The sequence below is a fragment of the Macrobrachium rosenbergii genome, chromosome 36, assembly GCF_040412425.1.
Source record: "Macrobrachium rosenbergii isolate ZJJX-2024 chromosome 36, ASM4041242v1, whole genome shotgun sequence".
Lineage (NCBI taxonomy): Eukaryota > Metazoa > Arthropoda > Malacostraca > Decapoda > Palaemonidae > Macrobrachium > Macrobrachium rosenbergii.
In genome coordinates, this window is record NC_089776.1 from 12738641 (window position 1) to 12764597 (window position 25957).

The following is a 25957-nucleotide window of genomic DNA, read 5'->3' on the forward strand; positions in this document are numbered from 1 at the left end:
GCCCACCTTCCTGTGAAGGCATCTAGACTTTCCCGAGTCCCGACTCGTTCCTCTTCTTATTATAGTATATAGTCAAAGATTCCCCCACCCTCTCTCTCTCTCTCTCTCTCTCTCTCTCTCTCTCTCTCTCTCTCTCTCTCTCTCTCTCTCTCTCTCTCTCTATATATATATATATATATATATATATATATATATATATATATATATATATATATAATATATATATATATATATATATATATATATATATATATATATATATATATATATATATATATATATATACTGTATATATAGTATATTCCTCTTCTTAGTATGAAGTCAAAGATCACCCCCTCTCTATATGTATATACACACATACTATATATATATATATATATATATATATATATATATATATATATATACATACAAAACTTAGATACAAAATTAACCAGCCGCCACCACGACACCAGATTGCTAAGCCGGGAACACTTGACCAATTATGAATTTTTGCCATGTGTACACACACACACACGTGACGTTTTATACTTACAAATATTAAACAGCTTGTTGATGAATTCACTTCACCTTGGAAAATGATTTTACGTTGGAGGGATTATAATTGATAAGTGCACTTGATCCGGCTAGAATCTGAAGTTAGGCCTATTGCTCTAAGTGGGGTGGTAGACAATCGACTTGTTCTATACTTAGATTAGAAATCACCCCTTCTCCTCATTGATAACAAGTATGTAAATTTATCACTAGTATACACGTGATTTTTTATTTTTAAATATAATCCAATATATAATATAACATTATCGAATTTACTTTACCCTGTGAATAACTTTTTCATCCAGTTCGCCTGGAGTGTAAGCAATTCTTAAGGTATAATGAATTCAGTGTTGTTATTTGTGGGTCAACTATATATATATATATATATATATATATATATATATATATATATATATATATATATATATATATATATATATATATATATATATATATATATATATATATATATATATGCATGCAAGGACCGATTTTCCCCAACCGGAACTTGGGATTAGTATGACTGTTATGGAGCAATGGCTGAAATTGGAGGCGATAATGACTCAACGGGCAAATACCGAAGAAGGAAGAGATTGGGACGCTGTCTAGACTTAAAACTGCTGAATCTGATTATGTACGGAGTGACCCAGTTTTTTTTCGTGAATAAATTTGATTTAAACTTCTTTTCTCCCAGGGAGAGATAAATAGCATCAATTATCATTTAATTATCATTATTTTGTGATGGATGCAGCAAATGTTGCACCACCACATCTGCACTAACTTTGTTACTCAGGTGCGCATGATCTTGACTAGGTTGGAATGACTGACGAAACAAGTTTGTTAAAAAAAAGTCGCCCTAACTTGTTTTAATTTAGTAGATATTACTAATATGACATAGGAACACGATCCACTTTGTCCTGGGTATATTTAAAGAACCATGTGACGTATTATTAAATGTTTGTTGTGATCTTTTGTTTGTTTACAGTTTAACAGCTGATGTCTTTGCGCATGCGTCGAGTCCAGCTGTATTTTCCTGTTCGCATTCGTTTAATCTCGTGTAAAGTCACGTATAGAATTAGCTTGTGATGTCCTAAATTTGCATCATATATTATTTTATGGAAAAAAAATATTTTTATATGCTGTATTTTGTGAAGGATTTGTGATTTTATGGGTGAAAAAGTAAAAATAACAATACCGGATTTCACCAACTCGCGAAAAATCGGACGAGTGTTCTACGATCTATCATTCGTATGAGAAGACTGTTGTTCGGGTCGGAGAATCGCAAGTTCTTGTGCTTTCTTTATGCCCTCGAGGAAACTTCGCAAGACGTTCGCTTCCCCATAGAACGACAGATGGAACGATGAAGTACGGCATCATCAACTCGCCGGAGGAAACAACGTCTTGCGACAAGAGAGATACGGAGGGGGAAAGAGATATGGCGTCGGAGGGGGGTCAGTCGTCAGAAGCTGCAACTATGGCGAAGCAGCGACAGCAGTCCGAGGTTGATGCCGTCATATTTTCGATCCAGTTCTATGGCAAGACCATTGGCGAGGTCGGGATGATGGACCAGGACCTCTCCGAGCTGGACTGGAAGAAATTCAAGTCGTACTTGGTTTGTATTTTGGTGTTTCGTCGCTTAAAAGATTACATTAGGCTAAGCCCTAGCCATCGTAAGGTAACGGGGTTATGTCTTCTGCCAAACTTTTAAAAGCTTCCTGAAAAAGACAGCGTAGCCCTAAATGTTATTTAGGTTACTGTTTAATTTTGCCTTAGAAATTTTTAAGTTTTTCGGATTGCAGTAGGTCGGGTCAACCTTTAAATAATAATTCGACACCATAATTTAGTTGCAATTAACGGTAATGATCAGATTAATTGTCAGGGCTAAAGGCATCTGAAAAACCGTTTCTTTTCACTCTAAGGTCCTGCTTACTATATATGGGTAGGAAAAATGCAAAAACGATTAATTTGTATAAATGATAATTTTAGAAATGCATAACCATGAGAAAAAGTTAAAACTGAGACAACTACCACATATCTCTTGTTCCATAACAGTTTACATGCAAAATGAAAGGCAGTAACTATGAAAGACATTAACAAAGATATAAAAACATGAGGAAGAGGCGATGAATATTCTGGGCAGCGACTGACAGTAACGAGGCTGAGGCTGCAGTAGTTGTATTCACTTTAGCCAGGAAATATTTTGCAAGAAATTAAAGCATACATTTACTATGCAGATTACCCCAAAGGCAGCCAAAAACCTGTTTCCTCTATATGGTTCATCCATAATATAGCTTATGGGGATAGGAAAATGTAAAAATTATTATTTTGTATTAATAGTAATGCAAAAACATATAGTGTACAGTAAAATATAATTGTCGGGAAAATATGAAGTGCATGTATCTGAATTTCAAGGTAGAGTTATATCACAAAATAAAATTAGTTTAGAATCTAGGTTAGCCTAACCTAGGCAATCAGATGCCAGATTCTCGTCATTAGAAAATTTCAAAATGAAAAATTGTTGCTTTTAGCTAACAGTAAAGGTTAAAAATACCCAAAACATGAGAGAAACAGCCAGAAATGTATGTCCCAGTTCCACATTATAAGCATACCCTAACAAAACCTCGGATAATACAAAATTTATCCAGATTATTAAAAAATCTGGATTAACTAAGTCCAGATTGGTGAGGTTTGATTGTATATAGTTCATTTTCTGTTATATGCTGATAATAGAATATGCCTAATGCACAAAACTTGTTTTTGATGACCAAAATACTGAGAAAAATAGACATTTCTGAAGGAAAATATGCAAGGACAATATCAGTAGACAACCTGTTGTCCGTAAATTTAAGGTGCAGACATCATATATACAGTAGTCTGACTAGGTGTTTAAAAGTTTTGTGGAATTCACATAATTTACGTCTTTTGTAGAAGTATTTGTCGTGTTTTTCATCTGAGGATATTTTAGTTATGGACGAGGGAAACTCTACAGGCTTATTGCATTTTAATATCCATTGCACTATATTTCCAAATGGAATATTTCAAATTTCTTATTAATTTTATATCCATAGCTAAGAACAAATGTGCACACTTTATAAAGTTAAAAATCAGCTACAATGCACCGTTTCAAGGAATCTGAACTTGTGTTACATTGGCAACGTACTGAGATTAAGCTGCCTTGTCATGAGTTTGGTAGAGTTGATGATACACTTACCATGAATTTTGACATGACTGTTATGTTTAGAGAAAATAAGACTCTTTCAAGAATGTAATTCTTGGTTTGTTGGAAAAGATACACTGAAAATCCTTAAGCTTTATAAAGACCACTGTCCCTACAGGACATTAGTAAGCTTTATGAAGACTACTATCCATATAGGACATTAATTTGTGTTTGTGTAAAGCTTAAGGATTTCAGTGTATCTTTAGAAATACAACAAGAATTAAACTAGGAAAGGGTCTTGTTTTACCCTCATCTGTAAAGAATGTGACTGTTATTCGTATTATTCATGACATTTTGTCCCAGACAATTAGGAATCGGTTGAAATATATCGTGTTGCGAATGTACTTTAGCTTAATCTTGTGCATTGCCATTATGAAGCTATCAGTAGGCATTTGAAAGAGTGGGGATTTATATTTTGTACTTTCAATTCAAGCACCTTCAGTGCTGAATGTCTTGTAAACACAAAATGGGATAGTTTTGTAATAGATATTATCTCTGTGAAGGGTGTATGTAGATTGCTCAGTTTAGTCAGAGGTTTGGCAAAATGTAATGATAGGCCTATTCTGAATAGGTTTGATAGGCCTACTCAGAGCGATATATGATAGGCCTATTTGGGACTGATAAGACTGATGTGGTTTTTATTGCAGTAATATAGGGGCTGCTAATTGTATTCGTGATTAATTTATAAGTGTACAACCCTTTCTGTATGACCCTTAATTATTTCGAAAATTGTGATGGCTTATCTTTAAAGGCAAGAGCCCCTTTAGTAAAATCATGCTCGCGGTAAAGAATGCAGGTAATGCATTATCAGACTCTGTCGGAAACATGGCAAAACAAAGATTAAGTGGTACTGTTCAGCATCTGAATATATATACATGAAACTACAGCATTAGGCTGTTATGTATATATAACATTATAATTAAATAGCTGAAAATATTCCGAGTATGCTATGTCATTTATCTTAAATTGAAGGGTGTTCATGGGAAAAGTAGGTGCTGATTTAGGTCAGGCAGCCGGGAGGGAACAGTAAGCAGATTGGGACAGTAATTTTAGTTATCAGATCTCTTAAAATTAAAGAAATTGAAATCGGTGGACACTAACAGTTAAACTAAATCCAGAAACAGTACAGAAGTTTTAATTATGAAGAATGTCTTGTACTTAAGCTATAGGTTCATAATAGTAGGAAATTTGACAAGTATTTCATGATTCATGGAAGCAGTAAAGCTAAGTTTATATATGGTAATTTTATAACTTTAATTTGCATAACATAAACAGTGCTCTCTGTCTAGACAATCTATGTTCAGTACATGTAACACAGAGTTATAGTTCATGTTTCCCTGTTGACAAGCAATCCCATCTAAATGAGAGAGAGAGAGAGAGAGAGAGAGAGAGAGAGAGAGAGAGAGAGAGAGAGAGAGAGAGAGAGAGAGAGAGAATCCTTTAGTATAAACCATTGACTGTTTTAAAAAGTGTATGGAGGAAAAATGTTTTATATGTGAAGAATTTATTGTACCATGTCTCTTTGTTTTCCACTATTCTTGTGTCTAATTTCAAGCAAATATTTGCAATCCTAGGCTAGGAGCCTCTGATTTTATGAAATTTTCACACAACTTTAACTGATTTAAGGTAAATTAAATAAACTGAAATTTTATTCTTTTCTTTTATTGCTTTATTGGCTAATTGTGAGTGTGTGCACATTGTAGGCTTTGTAATTTTAAATTTTAGATTGAAGTCTTGGGTTAGCTTATCGTAGGCAAGGAACAGAACATCTCTTGAGCCACAGTTTGCAATTTAGGACCTAGTGTTGTGCTCAAGAAGGTTAATGTACTAGTATAGAGCTCCACATTGCTACACATCGTACAAAGAAAACATGATAGTTTTTGTTCAGCTATAAAAAGAACACAGTTTTTGTTCAGCTATAGAAAAGGTTGTGTTCTTTTTACATTGGTAGGACTTTGTACACATGATAAGCTGTGTTGCAGATGTGCATTGGTAATAAAAATGTTGTATAGTAGTTGTGTTCAATTCAGTTTTAAGGCCATGTCATAATTATCAGGTTATAAGCAAATGAATAAGAAGTTTGCAGGCAATTTGGTGGGTTTTGGAGTAATCAAGACTTCCGCAGCATAATGACACATTGTTGCGCTGTTCGTGCCTTCCATATCCTTCTCCTTCTTCAATTCATCACGTGGTAAATTCAGCTGTTTTTGGTCCCTAACTGTTATGGTTATGACTTGGTCACTTTGCACAACGAGCCTTGCTGGCAATGATTGGAGGTTAGAGGGGGAGAAAGGGAGGTCTTTATATCTTTTGGGGTGCTGTAACCACCTTTTGTTTTACAACATGGTGACATTTGATAGGAGTCCTAAGTCTGAGATGTCAGAGATCTATTTTGTCCTCACTTGTGGGAGGAGCCTCTGAACGAAAACAACTTTATGCTAGGGAGATTAAAATTTTATTTTCAGTAGTTCTTCAAAACAGCTGAATTGCATATTTTGCAAAAATGATGAACATACAGTAAATGATATGAAAGGAATTTGAATTATGAAAAATCCCTAATTTTTGTTAGAAAAAATAGCTAAAAACTCAATTGTCAGTTCCCTGACAGTAAATACAAGCTATAAGAATAGTGAAAATGAGAGAATGGGTTTCCCTGAATAGGGCAGTTTCTCCCTAGTCGTCAAATGCAAAGACCACCATACTGAAAAATTGTTCAAGCATTGTGTGTATATGTGAAGGAAGTACCATTTAGTAAAAGTTTTGATCTGATGATGGTAAAGGAAAAGTGTACCATTTGTGTGATTGTTATGATTTTAATCTTCTATACATGTCATAGTGAAGATGAAAATATGTCAACTGAATAAAATTTTTTTTCCTAGTTCCAGAATCTGCTTACCATTAACCACCAAGAAAATATTTGTGTCAGCTACAGCGATGAAGAAGGAGATAAGGTACAGCCATTTTTCTTTTTATGTTAATTTTTAACCATAGGTGTTTTTAATCTTTGTTTGTATTTTTCACATTCATTGTACAGTATTTGCCTTTTTGTCACATACGAAGATAATATTGACTGACTTCTGAATTAAAAGTGCTTTTATTCTTCTCCCCAGTTGCCAATTGACTCTGATGAGGAATACAGAGAGGCTCTTAAGGTATGTTACCATGTCTTTAAAGAGTGTATTTGATTTAGCGCTATGATACAGTGATATTTGGTGTTTTTCACCACTAAATAATTATAAGCATTATTATAGTTTGGTAAGTTTATTTTTAATCAGTAGCCTGAAATTTAGAGTGTTCTACCAGAATCCAAACCAGGGTTTTAATTGCGTTGTTAAGGAAAGACAAATAAGTTAATTCAACCTGCCATTTTGAAGAGTGAGGAATAAGGATAAGGTACTTAAAAGAAAGGCAGTAACTCATTGGCTCACCCACCTTAGCTGCTTATTTTTCTACTAGTTTCTCAGCTGTAGGTAATTCTTTGTTTTTATATCATTTGATCATGGTTGATTATCTTTGAATGGTGTTGGCCACCTTGTACAGTATTTTGATGTCTGAAGTTATTAGTTTTCATTGAGTATTTTGTATTATGGTGATGTGATAGGATTATACCTAAGTCTTGCACACTACCTGTTGACTGACCATACATGTTTGGCTGTGCACCTAGTACAGCATGTGGTTTATGTGAGTGGGTACCTTTATTTATTTATTTTTTTGTTGTCCTTTCATTTCATTCTGCCCCATTTTTAATGTGTTCCTTGTCTTATGTTCTGTTAATAGTATTCTTTATTTTATTTTTCATATCATGATTACTGCAACATGAGAAGTAGGTAGTTGAACAGGATTCTGAGGAACACTTGCAAAAGTAGGAAGGGGATGAGATTTTGCACCATTAGTGATATCAGGAAAAAATCTGGGCAAAAGAGCTTTGTGTGGACTTCCACAGAGGCCCTTTAAATGGAATATGATGATGATAGTACTTTTGTTTGTTATCTTAAATGTGTGGATTAGCATTGAAATTATTCATTACAAATAACTAAATTTGATGTAAGCCCTTTTGCTCAAAATTTTCATCTCGTACACCTAACAGGTTGCTAAGAAAAAAGCAGAGATGCACGACAAATTGGTGCTTGATATTACTCGCCAAGGAGGATTTCCCACTGTCCTCTCCATGGTTTCCTCTGGAATAAAGAAAGTGAGCTCATCTCCTCCAAAAGAAGGTGGGATTTCATTTTTCAAAGCCTCGTCCCCACCCAAGGAACACTCTGGGTTTAAAGCTATTGGTACGGAACGAAAACTCTTCCAGGGATTCTTTATGCCAGATAAAGGTATGATTTGTGTTTTAACTCTTTTTATAGTTTCCTAGTATAATTTTGCCATTTTGATAATTGCATAAATACATGAATGTTATTAATTTTCTAACCCTTTAGCTGCAAATTTATTTTAAAGAATGTGGAATCACCTTCAACCTTATAAAAATTTTCTCCCAAATCCCTCATATAAGATGTTTTATGAAAAACTTTCTCAAATCTCTCATATAAGACGTTTGATGTATCTTTGTAACAGTGTATTGTGCCATTACGTTACTGGTACTTAGCATGAGAATTATAGATAGGTGTGCTTATATGCAAATACTGATGTTTGTTTTACATAAAACTAAACTACCTGATTATAAGTTACAGGACTAGTATTATTACTTACATGTTTATAGGTGCATTTCTGTACATCATACTTCTCAAGTGAAGGAGGGGAGCAAGCAGCAATGCACATACAATATTGTGCTGGCTTTGATTCTTGACATTTTTACCATATGCAAAGGCATTTTGAGTTATTTTGATCTTGATATACTAAATTGTGTTTTCCATTTTTTGGTTTAATGCCTTTCTATAATTTTGATGGCAGTCATAGAGCATGGAAACTCAGGATCTTTTTGTTGTTTTCTTTTATAAACGAGATGTTAGTCAAAATGTGTTATTGATAAAGAGCTCTTGATATTTGGCTATAATGAATTAAGACATTCAAGATGGACAGAAAGAAAAGGATTCATCTTTATTTTTTCCACCCGTAAAAGAATTTCTCAGCTTCCTGCAATTGCATGATTGAGGAAGAAATTTTGTAGGCACAATCCCTGTCCAGCATAACAGGAGCCTTGTCATTAGAGTTATGGAAACTGGTTTTTATGTAATGAAAAACAATTTAAAGGAGATTGAATACATAGAAAATACTCTCTAACTTCTTGTTAATGTTATGAATGGGTGACTTCATTCCTCAGTGGAAAGTTTATTGAAAATACTATTTAAATTGGGAAGGAACTAATAATGTTGTAGTTTAGGAATGTATGTTTTAAGCGCAAGTGACAGAAACTGTGTGTTTGGGAGGCACTGAAGCTTTGATAGAAACTGTCTGAATGGTGAAGGGACTGAATTTTGCTCGATGCCTGAATCTCCATACGAGGAGTTCAGCACAGAATGGTTTAGGAGAGTGTGTAGTATTGTATTTTGTGAATGGTTTTGTGACTTCCCACAATTGCTGTGCTGTTACAGTATGTAGTAGTGTTTAGAGACTGATTTTCATAAGTGTCTGTGCCCTTAGGTCCAATCCCAGGTCATGTCCAGGGTGTGTGGGGTTATGACTGTGATGAAGCACTTGAGTGTGGTAAGGTAAACACCACCTCTACCACCACTACCACAACTACCACCACTTCGCCTGTACCCACTGCACGGTCTGACTGCAAGAGGGGTCCGCCTGTCAGGGCTTTGCGCAGCTCTCCTCCCAATTTACTTTTCAACTTTGAAGCACCCACTCATAATGTTAGTCCGACCCTAGAGACCTCTGCCTGTCAAGATGTCTTTGGTGCAGGTATCGACAAGTTGACGGGCGCCAGACCAAAGGATGTGCGGTTGAAGGGGGAAATGTCTGAGCAACCTCCTGAGTGGTTTACCAGTTACATGAACAAGGTAATGTATTGCTGTGATTTAACAGGAACTCTTATGACTTTTTTTTAGAAATGTTAATGCAGAAGTAAGACTCGTTTGTATTTATGGCATCTTTTGAAACCATTTAATATAAATCTACAACATATTTGGGCTCTTGCTGTTTTATAGGCAATTTTTCCATCTGTTAGGGCTTTATAAATGCTTTTATTATAGAGAAGGACATGTGGATATGCTTGCAGCATTAACCAAAAGTTCTTGAGATTGTCAGAAAAAGAAAATTGCTAAGGTCTCACCAGTACATATCAGAATGGTGGAGAGATTAGGTTTTGGATATTGCTATCGTTTGATCTTTTGCCAATCATTTATGATGGTGATTGGATGAATGATACATTGACTGCTTTCACAGCATAGATTTCCCATTTCATTATTATTAGTATTATATTATTATTATTATTATTATTATTATTATTCAGAAGATGAACCATATTCATATGGAACAAGCCCACAGGGGCCATTGACTTGAAATTCAATCTTTGAAAGAATATGGTGTCCATTAGAAAGAATTAACAGGTGATGGGAAATACGGAAAGAAGAGATCAGTTATTAGAAAATAAAAAAATATAAGAAGATTTCTTAAACTGTTAAAAATTTAAATTATTAAAATACAAGGTGAATTGTTTTAGTAGGTTGTAATACATTGCTTCTTTGCTTGAACTCTTGAGGTTCCAAGTGCACAGCATCCTCAGGGAGACTCTTCCACAGTGCAACGGTATGAGGCATAAAGGACCTCTGGAACTGAGAAGTTCAAGAGCGAGGCACATTTACTGTATATTGGTGCTGCTGTTCAGCAAATCTGGTTGCTCTTGGCAGGGAAAAGGGATCAATGATCAGTTTTGAATGTGAAAGATCTCTGTTAAAATACAACTTATAAAAAATTGACAAATGAGACCATCTGTCGATGGTCCAAAGTTGTAACTGTTAATGGTAAGAAACAAACCTACCACCATTAAACATTATCTAGTAGAGATAAATCTCTGGTAGAAGCAGACATCCACACTGGAGAACAGTATTCTAGTAAAGGAAGGACAAATGACCTAAAATAGGTTGGATTGATTTTATCACTGTTATATATTAGGCCTTACGCACAATACATACCTTACGTACAATACATACCATACGAACAATATATACCATACGAACAATATATACCTTGCTTACAATACAGACCTTAAGTACAATACATAAATTTCGTTTGGCATTTGCTGACATTTTCATTAGATGTTTCTCATAAGTAAGATGTGAATCAAAAGATATACCAAGAATAATTAAAGCTTCAGACTCATTCAGCAGAGTTCCATATGGGGTGAGAAATCTTTAAGAGATCAGCTAAACAATAGTGTTTTCATTTTACTCGAGTTCAGCCTTGTACCCCACTGACTACACCATTCTCTAATCCTCTCCATGTCATGATTGAGACTGTGGGCAGCTTCATTGCTCATAAGCAGAGACTGATGCTACAGCCACAAGTGTTGCATCATTGGGATAGTGATCAGTTGTTTCCAGGACAACAGCTATATCACTTGTATGCACTAAATATAACAATGGACCAAGAACACTACCCTTTTGAACTCCAGACATGGTTGGTCTTGGTTTGCTAAAGATTCCATCAAAAGCAACTTGCTGCTGCCTACCTGTAAGGAAATCTTGAAGTAAACTAAAACATATCCACTGACTCAAGATTCTTAGGTTTATAAATAAGGGCCTTGTGATTTACCAAATCGACAGCAGCACTAAAATCTATTTGAATTGCCCTACCTTCAAAACCCTTTTCATGATTGTAAATAAGATGATTGACTCGGAAAAGGTCAGTAGGCAAAATCCTTACACTTGCGTACCATGGTTTTTGATGAATAATCCACATAACCCAATTCCTGAAAGGAGAGAGCGTAGAACAGTGCTTGCAATCAAACATACCTTTAGTGTTTGCCCAACTTTCAGTAATGATAATTATCAAGTATCCAATACAAATTCTTGAAAGAATTTTGATCAGAATAACATATTTTCAGCTTATCCAGTTGTTAAATTTTTAAGAAATTGTTATATATTAGATAAGATGAAATACAATCATTGTGCTTAGCCTATCAGAGTTAAATATTTTAACTCAGTAATCTGGTTTAACTTTTTGTAATAATTATCATGCTTCGTTTATCTCAATTGCTGTAATTGTTTATATTCCATTAGTAGGACAAGTTGGTCAACTCCTTACCCATTAATTTTAGCTATGTAAAAAGTCAAGACTTTATTGTTCACACAAAGTAATTGTTCCTGTCAGTGATGAAATTTTTGTGAATTCTTGTTTATAAAAGTTTGAGTGCAATGTTTTTAATTTTTTTATCTCCTTTGGTCCCAGGTTTCTGTAGCAGTTAGCTGGCCTGTCATCTAAAGATAAACCTTTCCTAAGTTTTCAATCATACTTCTTTGTAAAAGTACTTTCGTAAAGGTCTTGTGTGTATGCTGTAATCCATAGAAAAGTGTTTGTCCTATATTTAAACTATGCCTTCTTGAACAGTTATTATTGTGAAAGACTGCATCCCTGTGCATTTTCAGTAGGTCTTGCGTAGTTTTCAGAAGATTCTTTTTCTATAGCTTTTTATTTCAAGTTATTGATGGTAAAATATGTCATAGGTAACGATTTGTCAATATTCTCCCTGAAGAGAGTTGGTGCATGGTGTGCTTTACAAACTGAATTGAAGATACTTTGTCTTTACCTTATGCACCTGTCCCACTTGGTTTTTCAACTTCTTAACTCTTTCCCTCTTCATTATACTCTCTGCATTTCAGATTGACCCTAAGAAGAGTTGAAATTTGAGTCTTAGAGTTAAAGTACCTAGCAGTTATGTAAATTAAGTGTGTTTTGTATTTCCAGGAATCGATTGAAATTTAATTTTGTTTTGTATGTGCATTACAGTTTCGTGCAGAGATATGTGAGGAAATTAGTGAACGTGTGTTCTCCAAGGTTACTGAAGCCCTCAAGAATAACAGTGTGCAACCCTCAACTAATCAGATGGAATCACAGGGTAGGATTTGAATTATGTAGTTTTTGGTAGTTTTTGTTAATAGGATGTATTTATTCTTGTACTTTTAAACTTTGGATAACATAAATATGTCCATTCATTCATTCTGATTGCATTATACAGTAAAAAGTTTTACAAATGATAAGATCATTATTTGGTAGTTTTGTAACATTCAGCCATTAGCATGGAGATTATTTTGTAGATGTATGAGAACACTATAGCCCCAGTTTTAGGAGGGAGCTTCATTCTTTGCATCAATTGTGGTAATTTTGTTTTCAGATAGTGTACAATATATGGTATTTCTATATTTTATTATTTCCTTTTTGTCTTTTTGCTTATAAAATTAATTTGCTTATAGGGTATGGACTTCAGGAGCAGTTGGAACTCGGTAAAACTGATGCAGGTGATAACTTAGAAGCCAGCCATGTTGGATTCAAGAAATACTTTGGTACTGGGAGTGAGAATGCTGACGGAGAAGTTACAAAGAAAGAGGACTGTGAGAATGAGGAAGTAAGCTTTGACACCCTAAATTCAGAGAGCAGCAAGGGCAAGAAGAAAGATGAAAAATGCTTGGGCGTAAAAAGGAAGAAGCTCATCAAAGAAGAGGAACGACTTGCCAAAGAAGAAGGCAGACTCCTGAAGAGGCAGGAAAAGATTGAGAGGAAAAAACTGATTTTGACTTCAAAGTATGTAATTTTTTGTTGTTCGATGGACTTCAAAGGATTTCATTTCTGTTTGATTTCTTATTGTCGGTACAATTTTAGAAACCATTTGTATATATTGCCTTGTTCCATGTATTGTTCACATCAATGAATGTTTATCCCATAACATTTTATCATTTGTGAACTTTCTCGTCTGTAAGAGGTTTATTTAATTTCCAGGTATGCTGACGAAATGGATAGGGCTAGCCGCACTCAAGAGAAGGTGTTTGCCAAGATGGAGGGTCTCCGTAAAAAGCAGTTCTGCTCTCAGGAGGAGCTCAGTAAACTTCGGAAGATGGTAGACAAGCAACAGAGATTTATGTCGGCTGAGCAAAGACAGCAACGTCGCAGTGAGAGAAAAGCCGGGTATCAAAAATCCGGCAAGGCCAAGAAGATCAATATTGATAACTTGGTGGGTGATGTTTGTACTCATATAAGCTTGTCACCTTTTCTTTTTCATACAGTGTGTGGTTGGTCCCTCTATTGTCTGTAAGGGTTAGATGAATGTTTGACCAGGGACTCTTACATGCAAGGTCTTTCTTGAAATTTTAGCAACTTGAATACCACTTACTGAACTAAAGAATCAATAACATGTTCAGTAAGAAAAAAGAAGACCCTCAAGTTTCTCTCTCTCTCTCTCTCTCTCTCTCTCTCTCTCTCTCTCTCTCTCTCTCTCTCTCTCTCTCTCTCTCTCTCTTTGTACATGAAAACAAACAGAAGAAAAATACTCTAGTTCTGTCAGTATGACATCTTAGAAGCCTAGCATGAGTAACGTTACATTAATTTTTCTTTTTTTCCCATCTGTACCATACAGTACAGTTTATGACATTCCATTCAGTATTCAAGGGTATTGTATTTCTCATGAAGATTTTGTTTCTGATATTTTCTTGTATTTTTGTAATTTGTTTTCTTGTACAGACACATTACTGCATGTGCCATTTTGTTTTTGCATTTTTATTGAAATTTATTGTGCATAAAAAACAATCCAATGTGTTGTTTTTTTTAGCCGTGCAGCTGCAGACTTTAGCAGTTTGTTGGGAATTTATTGTAGCCCTTGTCTCTTTTAATTTCTCTTGTGTTTCTTTGTATTAATTCAAGTTTGTGTTGTGACAGAATTAGTAATGATTCCACAGAGGTCAAGGTATTGCAGTTAAGCATAGTATTTTGGAATTCCTATTTCATAACCTTTGGTGAGAAATATGTGCCAGGAACATTAACTCTAAGCTTTCAAAGTTTGCTGATTTAATGTTTACCTTTTACATCACCTTGCAATATCCCTTTGGCACCTAGCTGCAACACCTTTCATCCTTATTACTATACTTCTTTCTTCCATTTTATTTCAGTGGATTCTCAGCACTATATGACCTTCATAGGTCCCAGTGCTTGGCCTTTGGCCTTAACTTTATATTCAGGTTCCAATTCCAATAGATTTATAAAAGTTATTTTTTGTTTTTTCCCCCTCAGTGCTTCCCAATTGATGCTTCCCTGTTGCATGCGGCATTGCAAGAGCTAGAAGCCTTGGCTGAAGATTCCACAAGTGATTGCACAGTGGGGGCAATAACACGAGGTTACGATGCCCTATATCTGAGGGATATGACTTACCCTGATGGCTCTGTCGTACATCCAGGGAAAGAGTTTGTCAAAACATGGCGTGTTGCCAACAATGGAGTTATGCCTTGGAATGAGAAGGTAATTTTCTCTCTTGTTTTTAGCTGCTTTCGTTTTTCAGTTTTGTGAATTATATATATCTTTTTTTTTTATCGCATATTAATATATAATGTATTTCAGACAACTCTTTGCAAGTGGCGTCAGGTTCGCTTCCGTGGTTCTCCAGCGGGCTGGAAACTGAAGCCATCTATGAAGAGAGTGGTGTGCCCACCTCTAGAACCTGGACAAGAGGGCGACGTCTCCATTACGTTCACAGCACCCAGTAAGTTTTCTCCATGAATGTTGAGTTATTCATGTGTGAAGTACAGTAACCCTTTCGCTGCAGGGGACTGAATCTCTTAACATTAAAAGGTCTCATCCATGACATGGGAGTGATCTCCTCAGTCATAATTATTTTGGTTCTAAGATAGGCAGCTCGTAATAGATAACGCATTTCCCTCGTTATTGTTTTAGGAGCTTTTGCTTGTATTCTAGTGATGAGTGGCAGCATTTGATTTCCATCTTACGAATAATCTCAGGACAAGGGCTAGACCTTCATTAACCATGAAAATGCCACGAAGGGGGATTTCTCTCAATGATAAAGTAGTACACAGCTTTTATTTGGAAATGACCATGATAATTGTAGACCTGAACCATCAGGTAGTCCTGATAGTGACAGTAGAGAACATGGTAATGTTTTTTGTATTGTAGTTTTAGGCAAACCTACCTTATATAATGTTTTGAGCAGGTTTTATCAGAGGTGATCATGCACCAGAGTAAATGGCAGAGGAGGAAGCAGATTTGTCTAGCACCAGAGGTGGAAAGAAAATTTGCTAAAACTTGCGAATGGAAGACCCTTGAAGATCAGTTTGTAAAAAAATTGGTGCCCCAAAACTTTTATTGGAGATAAAAATTTCGCAGTGTCTATAGATTACCAGATCTGTGTTTAATTTTTTGTTGTGAGATTTTTCCAGATGAAATTTTTGGCCAAGAGCAAGCATTCAAGGTTTGCAATAAAGATTTTTAAACTGAATAAAGAGTTTTAAACTGGATGACAAAAAGGGTGTTGGTTTACTCCATGCTTTGAGAGGTCTCACACTAAAGTGATTTACTAATAGAAGCTGTATAATTCAATACATATAATTTGCATATTTTATCCCTACTATAATAAAACATTATAATAATATGATAGTACAACGTAGTATTATAACAGTAAAAAATAACAAAGTATCGAAGTACAAAAATAAAAAAGGGGGGAAAATTAGTCAGTAATGTGAATAGCAGGACACTGATCTCATCACTAGTGGTGATAGTAGGCTTGCAGCAAAAGGGTTAAGAGTGTTCGTATTATTATTGTTATTATTATTATTATTGTTATTATTATTATTCAGAAGATAAACCCCTATTCATATGGAGCAAGCCTACAGGGGCCACTGACATGAAGATAACTGGAAATACATAATGAAGGGATAAGTTATTAGTGAAAAAAGATAGATTAATAAATTAATAAATAAATAGATAAAACTAAAAATAAATAAGTAGAATGCAAGGTGAAATGTTTTAAGGAAGTAATGCATTGCATTAGTCCTTGTAATTGTTAGAAGATGTTACCAGATAGGAAGTATGTAATGTGACTGCAATTCATAGTGGATATCGACTATATGAAACCTTAATCATCAGGTGAACCAGGATGGTATGCCACACACTGGCGATTCTGTCAGCGAGGACGGGTCTTCGGTAATCAGATGTGGTGTGCCATTCGTGTCGAAGAGGAACCCAGTGCTTCAGGAGCACCTGAGTCACAGCTGGAGAAAATATTGATGGATGATACAGGAATGAACAAGCCATCTTTTTCAAGAGATGTAAGTTGTACATTTATGAGGTTGTGTGTTTGTCACTTGACGTACTTGTGATTTTGTTAGGTGTAGAGAACTTTACTGTTGTCATATGTCTTACGAAAATGTTTTGCTAACACGTGCACTTCATTAGCTTTGTAAACTTTTACGTATTCAGGTAAAAATTGTAGCTTGTATAAGTTTTGGTAATTTCCACTTGCAAATAAGTGCGGTAGTAGAAATGGAAATAGCAGGATGAAGGCATATAAGAAGGCCATCAGAATCAAGGAAAATGCACAGAGATGAAGGTCTATGCTGTTAGTAATTGAGGCAGAAAGTACATACACAGAAATCAGCGGAGAAACTTATTTCGCACTTGACTCTAAATGGAGAATTAGATGTCCAAGTGAATGGTGATTCCAAAGCTGGATTACTGTGCAAGACAGTGGGCAGCATATAATTGATAACCAGGTTTAATGTTGCCTACTAACCCATTAAGAATATTTGTTCAACAAAGTCATCTTTAAAATACATATTTTGTAAGGGTATTCATTGTAACAGACTACATCACTACCCTGTACTTTGAAAAGAAACGTGTTTGATTTTCTGCCTTTTCTGTTACCACCATTCTCTTTTATGTAATATGATTTTATTTAGCTTTATCTGTCATTCCAGCACTGTAAGCTCATTTTGAACTTAGTGCTGTGGTTAAACTGATTGATAGTAATTGGTTACTTATTTCATCCCTAGGTGGTGCATGATCTTTCTGCTGCCATTCTTCATGATGGTGTCAGAGAAACAATATTTGAAAATTACCCAAATGAAGATCCTAAAACATCGAAAATAATCACTCCTCCTCGGGAAGAACTTGGTCCTCAGAATGACCTTGGCATTGTCGAAAACTACTACGATGCAGAGGATCCAGTTCAGGCAGAGTGCATAGAGGTCTGTGTTTCCTCTAAGTGTATGCCACTGTTGACAATGAATGTAAAGATGAGAGAACCACACTGCTCCATATTTTATGTTAATTTAACATCTTATGATATTTTAAAGACTGATTAGTGGTAATAGTAATAACTTGTTTGTTTAAATCAGTAGACAGCTGCAGAGTGCTTTGTGTTAAGTACTATTCATCTGTAAAAATGTAGTTTTTAGATTTGGTATTTTTAACTTTCTGGAACAGGGTCTTCAGAAGCTGACATTGTCCTGTGCTGCTAAACCAGATGTTTCCAGTGAGGAAAAGAAAGAGAAGGATCTGATCACATTTGAAGAGGAAGCAGAGGTGGTTGACTCAGGCTCCTCAACCCCTGAATTATTACCAAGTGTTTCACAAGCACAAGTTGTAAGTTCTTCACTGTTGTGTATTTGCTAGAAGCTCTTGTTTCCATTAACTCCTTAACTCTGTATTTCTGTTTGATTGTTTTGGGGTACATAGTTATTGAGAAATGTATGCATAATTCTTGGAGAGGAGAACAGGAAAGGAGCAGGCAAAAACCTAGTAAGAAATGTTGACATACTTATTAAAATAGTCAAATAGTTTACAGTAGTTGCATAAGAACATGAGCAGGAACAAAGCATTCATGCATTATTGTGTGCAGTAACTCTCCAGCCACATTGTGAATATCTGCCTTCATAGATACAAGTAGCCACAACAATTTTTGACATTGGAGTAATAGTTATTACATGTTACAAACAAAGAAAGCTAATGATTGCTGCCATATGTTTTTCAGTCTGATGTTGAAAAGATGGATACAACACTCTAGTGAGATTAATATTTAAACAGTTTTTGTCTGACAGTAACCGCTGAAGCTGATGACATTGTTTGGTATGCTACATGTATTGTATTTAATGTAAGGAGTATTACAAGTTTATACATAGGGTTATATTTTTTTGTATTCTTGCTCTCAGGTTCCATTGAAGGAAATGGCAAAGGAATCTGTGGAGAGTTTAATCCACAAGGATCAGGAAATGAAATCTCCAGATAAACAGAGCATCTCTTTCATCAACCAGTCGGATTCTATCAGCATGTCCAGTGGGTCTTTCTCCGAGTTAGATTCTGAAGATCAGGCTATCCTCAACGAATCAGACAGTGATGGTTCTGACCACGAATACTATGTTGTACAGTTACCGGAATGCTTCAATACGAATTCTGCGCATGAAGGTAAGAAACAGTTTTATGTGGAATATGCATTGCTCTTATTTTTAATTCTTATGAAGCTGCATATTAGTGGAGAGGGAAGCCTGTCAATGAAACTGATTTGCATGTTTTTGTAAGTGTTCATTGGTAAAGCTAAACTATAACTGATTAATTTTCCAAATGCATACTGATTTGCTAGGGTGAGGTCAAAAGGGTTCTTGTTTGCATGATTTTTGATACATGATATTGATGTGCAAGGTTTTGCAGATTTTATTTTTGAAGTGCTATTGTAAAGGATCTCCATTTTTATGATGTGAGGTTTTATCTTCCTTAGCATATATAAACACAGCTCACGTTCTATCAAGTATGTCATCCTGGAGTTGCCATGGTGAAAAAATTATTGTTTGAATATTACCAGTTTTTGCTTTTTTGTTACCTTCTCTGTTAAGATTGTAACTTAGTTGAGATAAAACATAATGAGCTTTTCCACTATCACATTTAGTCTCCCCTATACAAGATTGTATACATATAAGCAGTTTATTTGTGTGAGGGCATCCCTGATATTTCTGTCTACTTCTGCTAATTTTTAAATATAGTTTTGTTGAATGTTAGGTGTTATTTTCACTGCAATTTCAGATTCTGCAAGCAATGAAAATGAGTCAGATTTAGCAAAGACTCCAGTTGCATGGCCGGAAGAAGTTGATCGCCCAGATAGCCCGGACTTTCTCACTGCTGATGAAGATGACAGAACAACAGCAGTAGCGTCCAACTCCTCAGAGGATCTGACATGTCCCGTCAATGACCCCAGTTACACTTCAAGATCATCCAGTGTCAGTCGAGAAAGTGACAGCACAAATCCTGAAAACCCACAAAGCCAGACGCAGGTTCAGAAAGGCAGCATTTCTTCTTTACCAGACCCACCTACAGACACAAAACCTTTCATGGCCATCCCAAATGAAGCTCTTCAAACTAATCTTTTGTATTCAGCTTCTCAAAGCAAGTCTGGGGAGCAGTGTAACCAGGCAAGAAAAGATCAAGAACCTGGCACCTGGGTATCAGGAGCAAACTGCCAGAGAAGTGTTGTTTGTGAACAGCCTTACTCTTCACAGGTGAGCGTATTGGTTTTATTTCAAAGTAGTTGATTGTGTAAAGAAAGGATTTGGTGATTTGTCTGTGGTTTTTAGAAAATACTTTGCAGAGTCTTCCTGACACTGCACAGAGAATCTTTGTGCCAGTATTGTTTGTATGTAGAAGGCTACAGAAAGGCAGGATGAAAAGAGACTGAAAGATTTAGTGTTTATATTATCTTAAACATCAGCACCTTCTTATGCTTTTGTTGTAAACTTATAATGAAAGTTGGCTCTGATTGCAATAAAATTAAGAAGTGTAGTTCACTGAAATTAAAGAAATACAAAGATCTATGCATGGAGGCATACAATTTTGTCGATTTCATAATCATTTGCCTTGCAGCATAAAGAAACCAAACACAGTGGCTTAAATAGTGATGGGGTAACCTCTTCATTTACTGAGTCAACCACAGGCCCCGCCACTTCGCAGATGCCTGTGGATCTTGTGGGTGCATTACCAGATGAGTTGGTAAGCATCATTCCAGAGGATCTAGTCCGCGGAGCATGGAACACAGCACGGTCTTTCATTACTCGTATAAACCAGGTTGGTGTCGGTGAGCTATAATTGTATGTGACATGTTGTAATGGCTGTCCTCACCATGGTCAACTGTTTTAGGCAAGTCTCCAGATTGTGTTTATTGTCGTCAGTTTTTGATAAAACGTTTTTTTCTTATTTCTTCATCTTTGTGTGTCAAAGAATTTTACAGGTAAGTGCAATAATATATATCCATAAAATAACCATATTGTTTTTTATAAATGTATTGAAATTAGTTTCAAGTGCAGTTGAAAAAACAAAAAAAATTGTACATCTTTGTTCAAAATTGGGCAAAGGTTGCAAAGGTATAAATTGAATTCCTGATACTCTTATAAGTGGGTTGCTTATGCATTTTCATCTTTTTCTTTTATATTATAAAAAAGTTATAGTAATAATACTATGAAGAAATTGATCCTCGGTATTTGCTGAATAACCCACTTGATTCAATACCAGAAGGCAGGGAAAGTAAAACCAACAACAATTCCTTGAAAGAAATTTTGTCACAATCAACATTTTCAGTACATCCAGTTGATAGATTTTTAGGAGTTGTGCGTGAAATATATCTTTACTTAGTGGTCTGGTTTAATTTCTTTAATAGTGATAATAGGAAATAGCTTTCCCAGCAAGTTCTTAGGCCATGAAATTGGTTGTAATAGTTAGTGTCCAGCAGTTAGATGACAGAGGATACCTTTTTTGGTTTCTTCCATGAGGATTATCAATCGATATAAATAGAGTTTTACCTTTGTAACATGATTATTTTGCATAAAGACACCACTTGTTTTCATAAGAGTGGGGGCCCAAATTAACGTTTTGGTGCCCTTATGGGTTATTGTAGAGTTGTTACTTTTGCAAAGTCAGGCCTGATTTCAGTTACACTAAAAGTCTGCAAGTGAATGTGACTGGGAATGGATGAGGTAAATCACTAGGAAAAAACAGGGACAGAGCATCAAATAAAGCAGGCAATTTCTTATTCTGTGCATGTTATAACCTAAAAAGTTTTTTGTTTTGGGGTCGACTCAAGAAACTTCTCCGACTGGCAGGTAACAGGTAATCCCCTTTAGAATGTTGAGTAGAACAATTAAGCTTTGTTGACAAATTCATTCTTACTCAATTTTCCTAGTCTCAATGCTTACAGATTATCAGCATTGCTGCAGAGACTTTGTGGTTTCCATATTTCTTAGTTAAAGTGTCTCAGTTGTAGGGAAGCTCAGTTAAAAGAGCAGTATTTAGTAGGTATGATTGTGAAGATGGTGATCTTATGCCATATTTTGTTTTTAACTAATTGCTTTATGTGTGTCATGGTTTTCATGTATAAAACAGTCATTAACTATGTGATTTTCAGGAAGAGAAAAATTACTGTTAATGTTTTCATCAGTTTCAACAAGGTGGCATTATTACAGAAAACTAATTTTATATATTTGTTTAGGTTATTTAGAATATTTTTAATAACCTTTTGAGTTAACAGTAGTTATCCTTGAAATAATGGGGAACTTTCTTCAAATTACAGGAAATGTTGTCTCCAACGTCTGATTCTCCCGGACGCGTGTACGCTCGCGAAGAGGAGCCAGCAATTGAATCGCCAGAACCAGCTCAGTCATCACCAGTTCCAGATGTAGCAACCCAGCCTGAAGAATCTGTCTCAGAAAATTCTACTGCAGCAAACACGGCAGTATGTACTGAGGACCATGCTTAATAGGCAGTTACGAATCTGATAAAACTTTTTTCTGTTTTCTAGTGTTTGGTGTTTGCCATTTTGTTAATTTTTTGGTTTTGGGAGCCATTTCAAAAGTATGTTGTGTGCAGTAGTCCAAGATAATTAGTAAAGGATGTTTCATGAATTGAAATAAACACACCTCATTGGTCATTCACGCAGAATGGTCTTTTCCCTATGTATCCTAGCAAGACGTCTGTTGTCTGCATGAGATATGAAGCACAGGAAAACATTAAATGATAACTTTTGATGACCTTTTAGGAATGAGGAACGTTGTGAACAATTTACTAATGATATTTTGTATTTTTATTCTACCTTCTTTTTTGTCAAGAGCGAGATTTCTTCTTGTAAACTTATAGATAAATAGCTAATATACCTAAGGCTGAGTTGGTAACATGTGAAGTAGAAATTTACCTAACATCTTTTATCCTTCCAGAAGGAAACATCCACGCCACTTGCACCTCCAATGCAGCAACTTGAAGACATGGGGTTTCACAATAGGGAAGTTAATGAACGCCTCCTGACCAAGTATAATGGTGATGTGTCCTGTGCCGTGGCAGAACTTATTATTCTCGATTGTCATTAGCTTTCTGTTCAACTCCTGACGTACACAGCTTGGATAAGCAGGTAAAGGGATTATTGTCATTACAAAATCCAGGTCATTTGCAGTCAGGAATAATGTTACTGAAAAATTTCCTTAATGCTGTTGAAATACAGACTCAGATGAAGTACTTCAGAAGTCTACAGCCCTCATGTTTTAATGCATGTTTCCATATGGGACCATGGTTTTATTTGTTTCATTGAAATTGTTTCTGTATTTTAGCAGGCTGCAGTTCAGTCTTATATCCATCACCCTTTTCTGTGTAGGTAAATGCTAGCATAAGGTTGCAAGCCAGTGCAGAGCCCATGAATCCACTTTTGAAACTTGAGTTTGCAGTTTAGATACCAGTAAAGTATTATTCTTGTAGGTCACCTACGAAAACTGTTCTTGTGTGTTGATGATGAAGTGGATTTTATTCAAAAGTTATTGCTATATTTTTTTTTTAATTAACATGCCTTATGTTAAGATATATGGTGCTTTTTGCATGTGTTGAAATTGTATGGTGAATACATAGCCCTAATAAGGAATTCATTCTTTTAACTTGTATGTTTTAAAATGTTTAAGTAATAGCCTAAGTTGAGAACCAGATTCTTGTCATGGAAAGTTGCACTGTACTTATTTGATTTTTACTGTTGTTTGCTATTAGCAATACCTTGCATTATTAGGTTTTAGATAACCAAGTTAGTAAGTCTTCACCTAGTATTGAGTATGGTCTTTGTCTATTATCCAGTAATTTGCATTTTTCATTCTTTTACATTCATATAGATAGTATTGAATGTAATGTGTGTAACTCTCTTAGTGACTAACCTGATCCTTTGCTATTTTTGAATACTTGTATAAGTAACATATCTTACTAATAAAACACAAATGAGTATATCCTAATTATGTGTCAATACCTGTTGCAGCTTAGAACGTTCCTACAATCCCCTCCTCAGCAAATGAAATGTTTGCTCCTGTATCGTTTGAGGGGTACGTGTCAAGTATACCCTTGGTTTCAGTCCCTACGTGTTCCCAACGGTGTGACTTTGCATTTGCTTTTTATATCTCACTTATTGCTAGCTCTGCTTACAGATGAATGAAATTGTATAAGATGCAACTGGAGGCTCTGATTGGAACAAGTTTTCCCTCACCAATGTTTCAGTTATAAGCTTTATGATATTTTTTTACATTTTTTATTAGAATCTTGCTGTGTAGTGGTAGTAAAAGGAATCTTACTATTTTGATAATTGTCTTTGTAGCTTTCGTTGACAGTGCTTTTTTGTTTTTTTAGTCACGCTGCTCTTCATATCTAGGTTAGTCAAGTATGTATCAGTAATACTAGCATTTCATTTGGATTTTTTTATACTTTATTGCAAGTGAAGGTAATGAATAATACCATAAAGATTAATAATATTAACACATATATAAAGGCAGTGCTTTAAAGCAGTTATATGAGGCTCAAATAGTATGTGCACATATTCAAGGATCTTGTTGCTAATGTAAGTGATACGGTTCTCAGATTTATATTATGAACCTTTAGGAGTTCTGTTTGAATGTACAGTGAACTATTTTTATAAGGTCCGAACTTATGATATGCTGTCATTGCACTAATAAAGTATTGAGCTGCTACCATGATTCCCACCTTGGTTAACCCACATTTTAATGTGACTTTGCTGTCATGATTTGACAAGTCATAGTTAACTTGCTCTATACCACCTTAATGTTACTTAAGGTGTTGGTGTTAGTAATTGTATCAGTAAAGTTGTAAGAATGTCCAAGTTCATACCATTCTTCTGTTGTCACGTGCACGGGAATTATTGAGGTTCTTGTTGCGGGAATTCCAGTGTAATAAACGAATGATATTCTGTTATTAGAACTCAGTTACTTGAATGAAAAGAAAGTACACATTCATGTATTTCTTTCTCCCCTTTTTTATCTGATGGTAACCTGTAGAGAGAAATATTGAATGTAAACTGTTAAGAATGTTGCTTAAACACTGCACTTTTGTCCAGAGAAAGTATCTTGGCGAATTAATGACCTGTTTGATGGCTGAAGCAAACCAGTCATTGAATACTGCTGAAGACCTTATGACTGGAATTCCAAATTTGTATTCACTTGTTGGAATTAATTTTTTTTCTAATTTGAGAGTTATTATTAGTGTTTTGCTGGGCATTTCACATGAACAGATACTGTTACTTGTTTATATATATATTCTGAATGAAGTTTTAGGGCAGTACATTGCTAGTGCTGGAGTAGGATAGTAATGCTGAGACACTTGAGGTGTGATAGCTACTATATTAATACCAAATATACATATATATGTCAAAGGTATGTATGCTATATTATTAAAGTATGGATATATCCGTGCGTGGTTTTATTCCTGTCCTTGGGGTAACGGAAAGAAAGCGTTCGCAAGAGCGAATTGGACGAGGAGAGATAAGAAGCATTTGATAGGTTTAAGATATGGGAAAGTAAAGAAAGTAAGGAGAAATGGAAATGGAAAAGGTAGAAATAATGTGAGGGTGGAGAACCAGTTATGGATGAGTTGAAGAGTGTATATGTGTAAGAATATGATGAGGGAAGGTCTGCGGAAAGTACTACTACTATTACACGCTTGAGATTGCTGGAGTATGGTATGAAATTATTACTTAGAATTGTAAAGGAGGAGTTCCAAAGAGAAGAAAAGTCATAGAAGAAAGGATGGAAAATCAATGTTGGCACAGCCTAGGCTTATTGTGACTCGTAACGAAATTGAGGAGAAGGTAATCAAGAAAGTGGTGGCATGGATGCTGGTAGACAGGTGTACTGGCCAAAATGTAGAAGAAAGAATTAAGGAAGGAGTAGAACCATATTTAAAGGCAGGTTCTGGAGAGAAAGGAGTATTTCCATTATCCTACCTCGGCGACAAAATAGATAAGATGAGAAA

At 35.4% G+C, this 25957-nt stretch overlaps 1 protein-coding gene across 7 annotated transcripts; it reads left to right on the forward strand.

Moving 5' to 3' along the window:
- The first annotated feature begins 1318 nt into the window (after positions 1-1318).
- LOC136856632 (next to BRCA1 gene 1 protein-like) lies at positions 1319-25394 on the forward strand. 7 transcript variants are annotated; one of them, XM_067134586.1, is made up of 18 exons: positions 1319-2146; positions 6631-6702; positions 6862-6903; positions 7839-8076; positions 9341-9705; positions 12653-12761; positions 13117-13444; positions 13640-13871; positions 14924-15148; positions 15248-15389; positions 16787-16968; positions 17692-17886; positions 18125-18283; positions 18850-19102; positions 19715-20187; positions 20549-20749; positions 22248-22409; positions 22888-25394. In XM_067134586.1, the coding sequence occupies exons 1-18, from the start codon at positions 1895-1897 to the stop codon at positions 23035-23037; spliced, it is 3780 nt and encodes a 1259-aa protein (XP_066990687.1). In that variant the 5' UTR covers positions 1319-1894; the 3' UTR covers positions 23038-25394. The 7 variants fall into 7 exon arrangements, with proteins under 7 accessions (XP_066990687.1, XP_066990688.1, XP_066990689.1 ...); XM_067134587.1 differs by having other exon boundaries at positions 1516-2146; positions 20549-20674; XM_067134588.1 differs by having other exon boundaries at positions 1547-2146; positions 22248-22439.
- Positions 25395-25957: the final 563 nt, after the last annotated feature.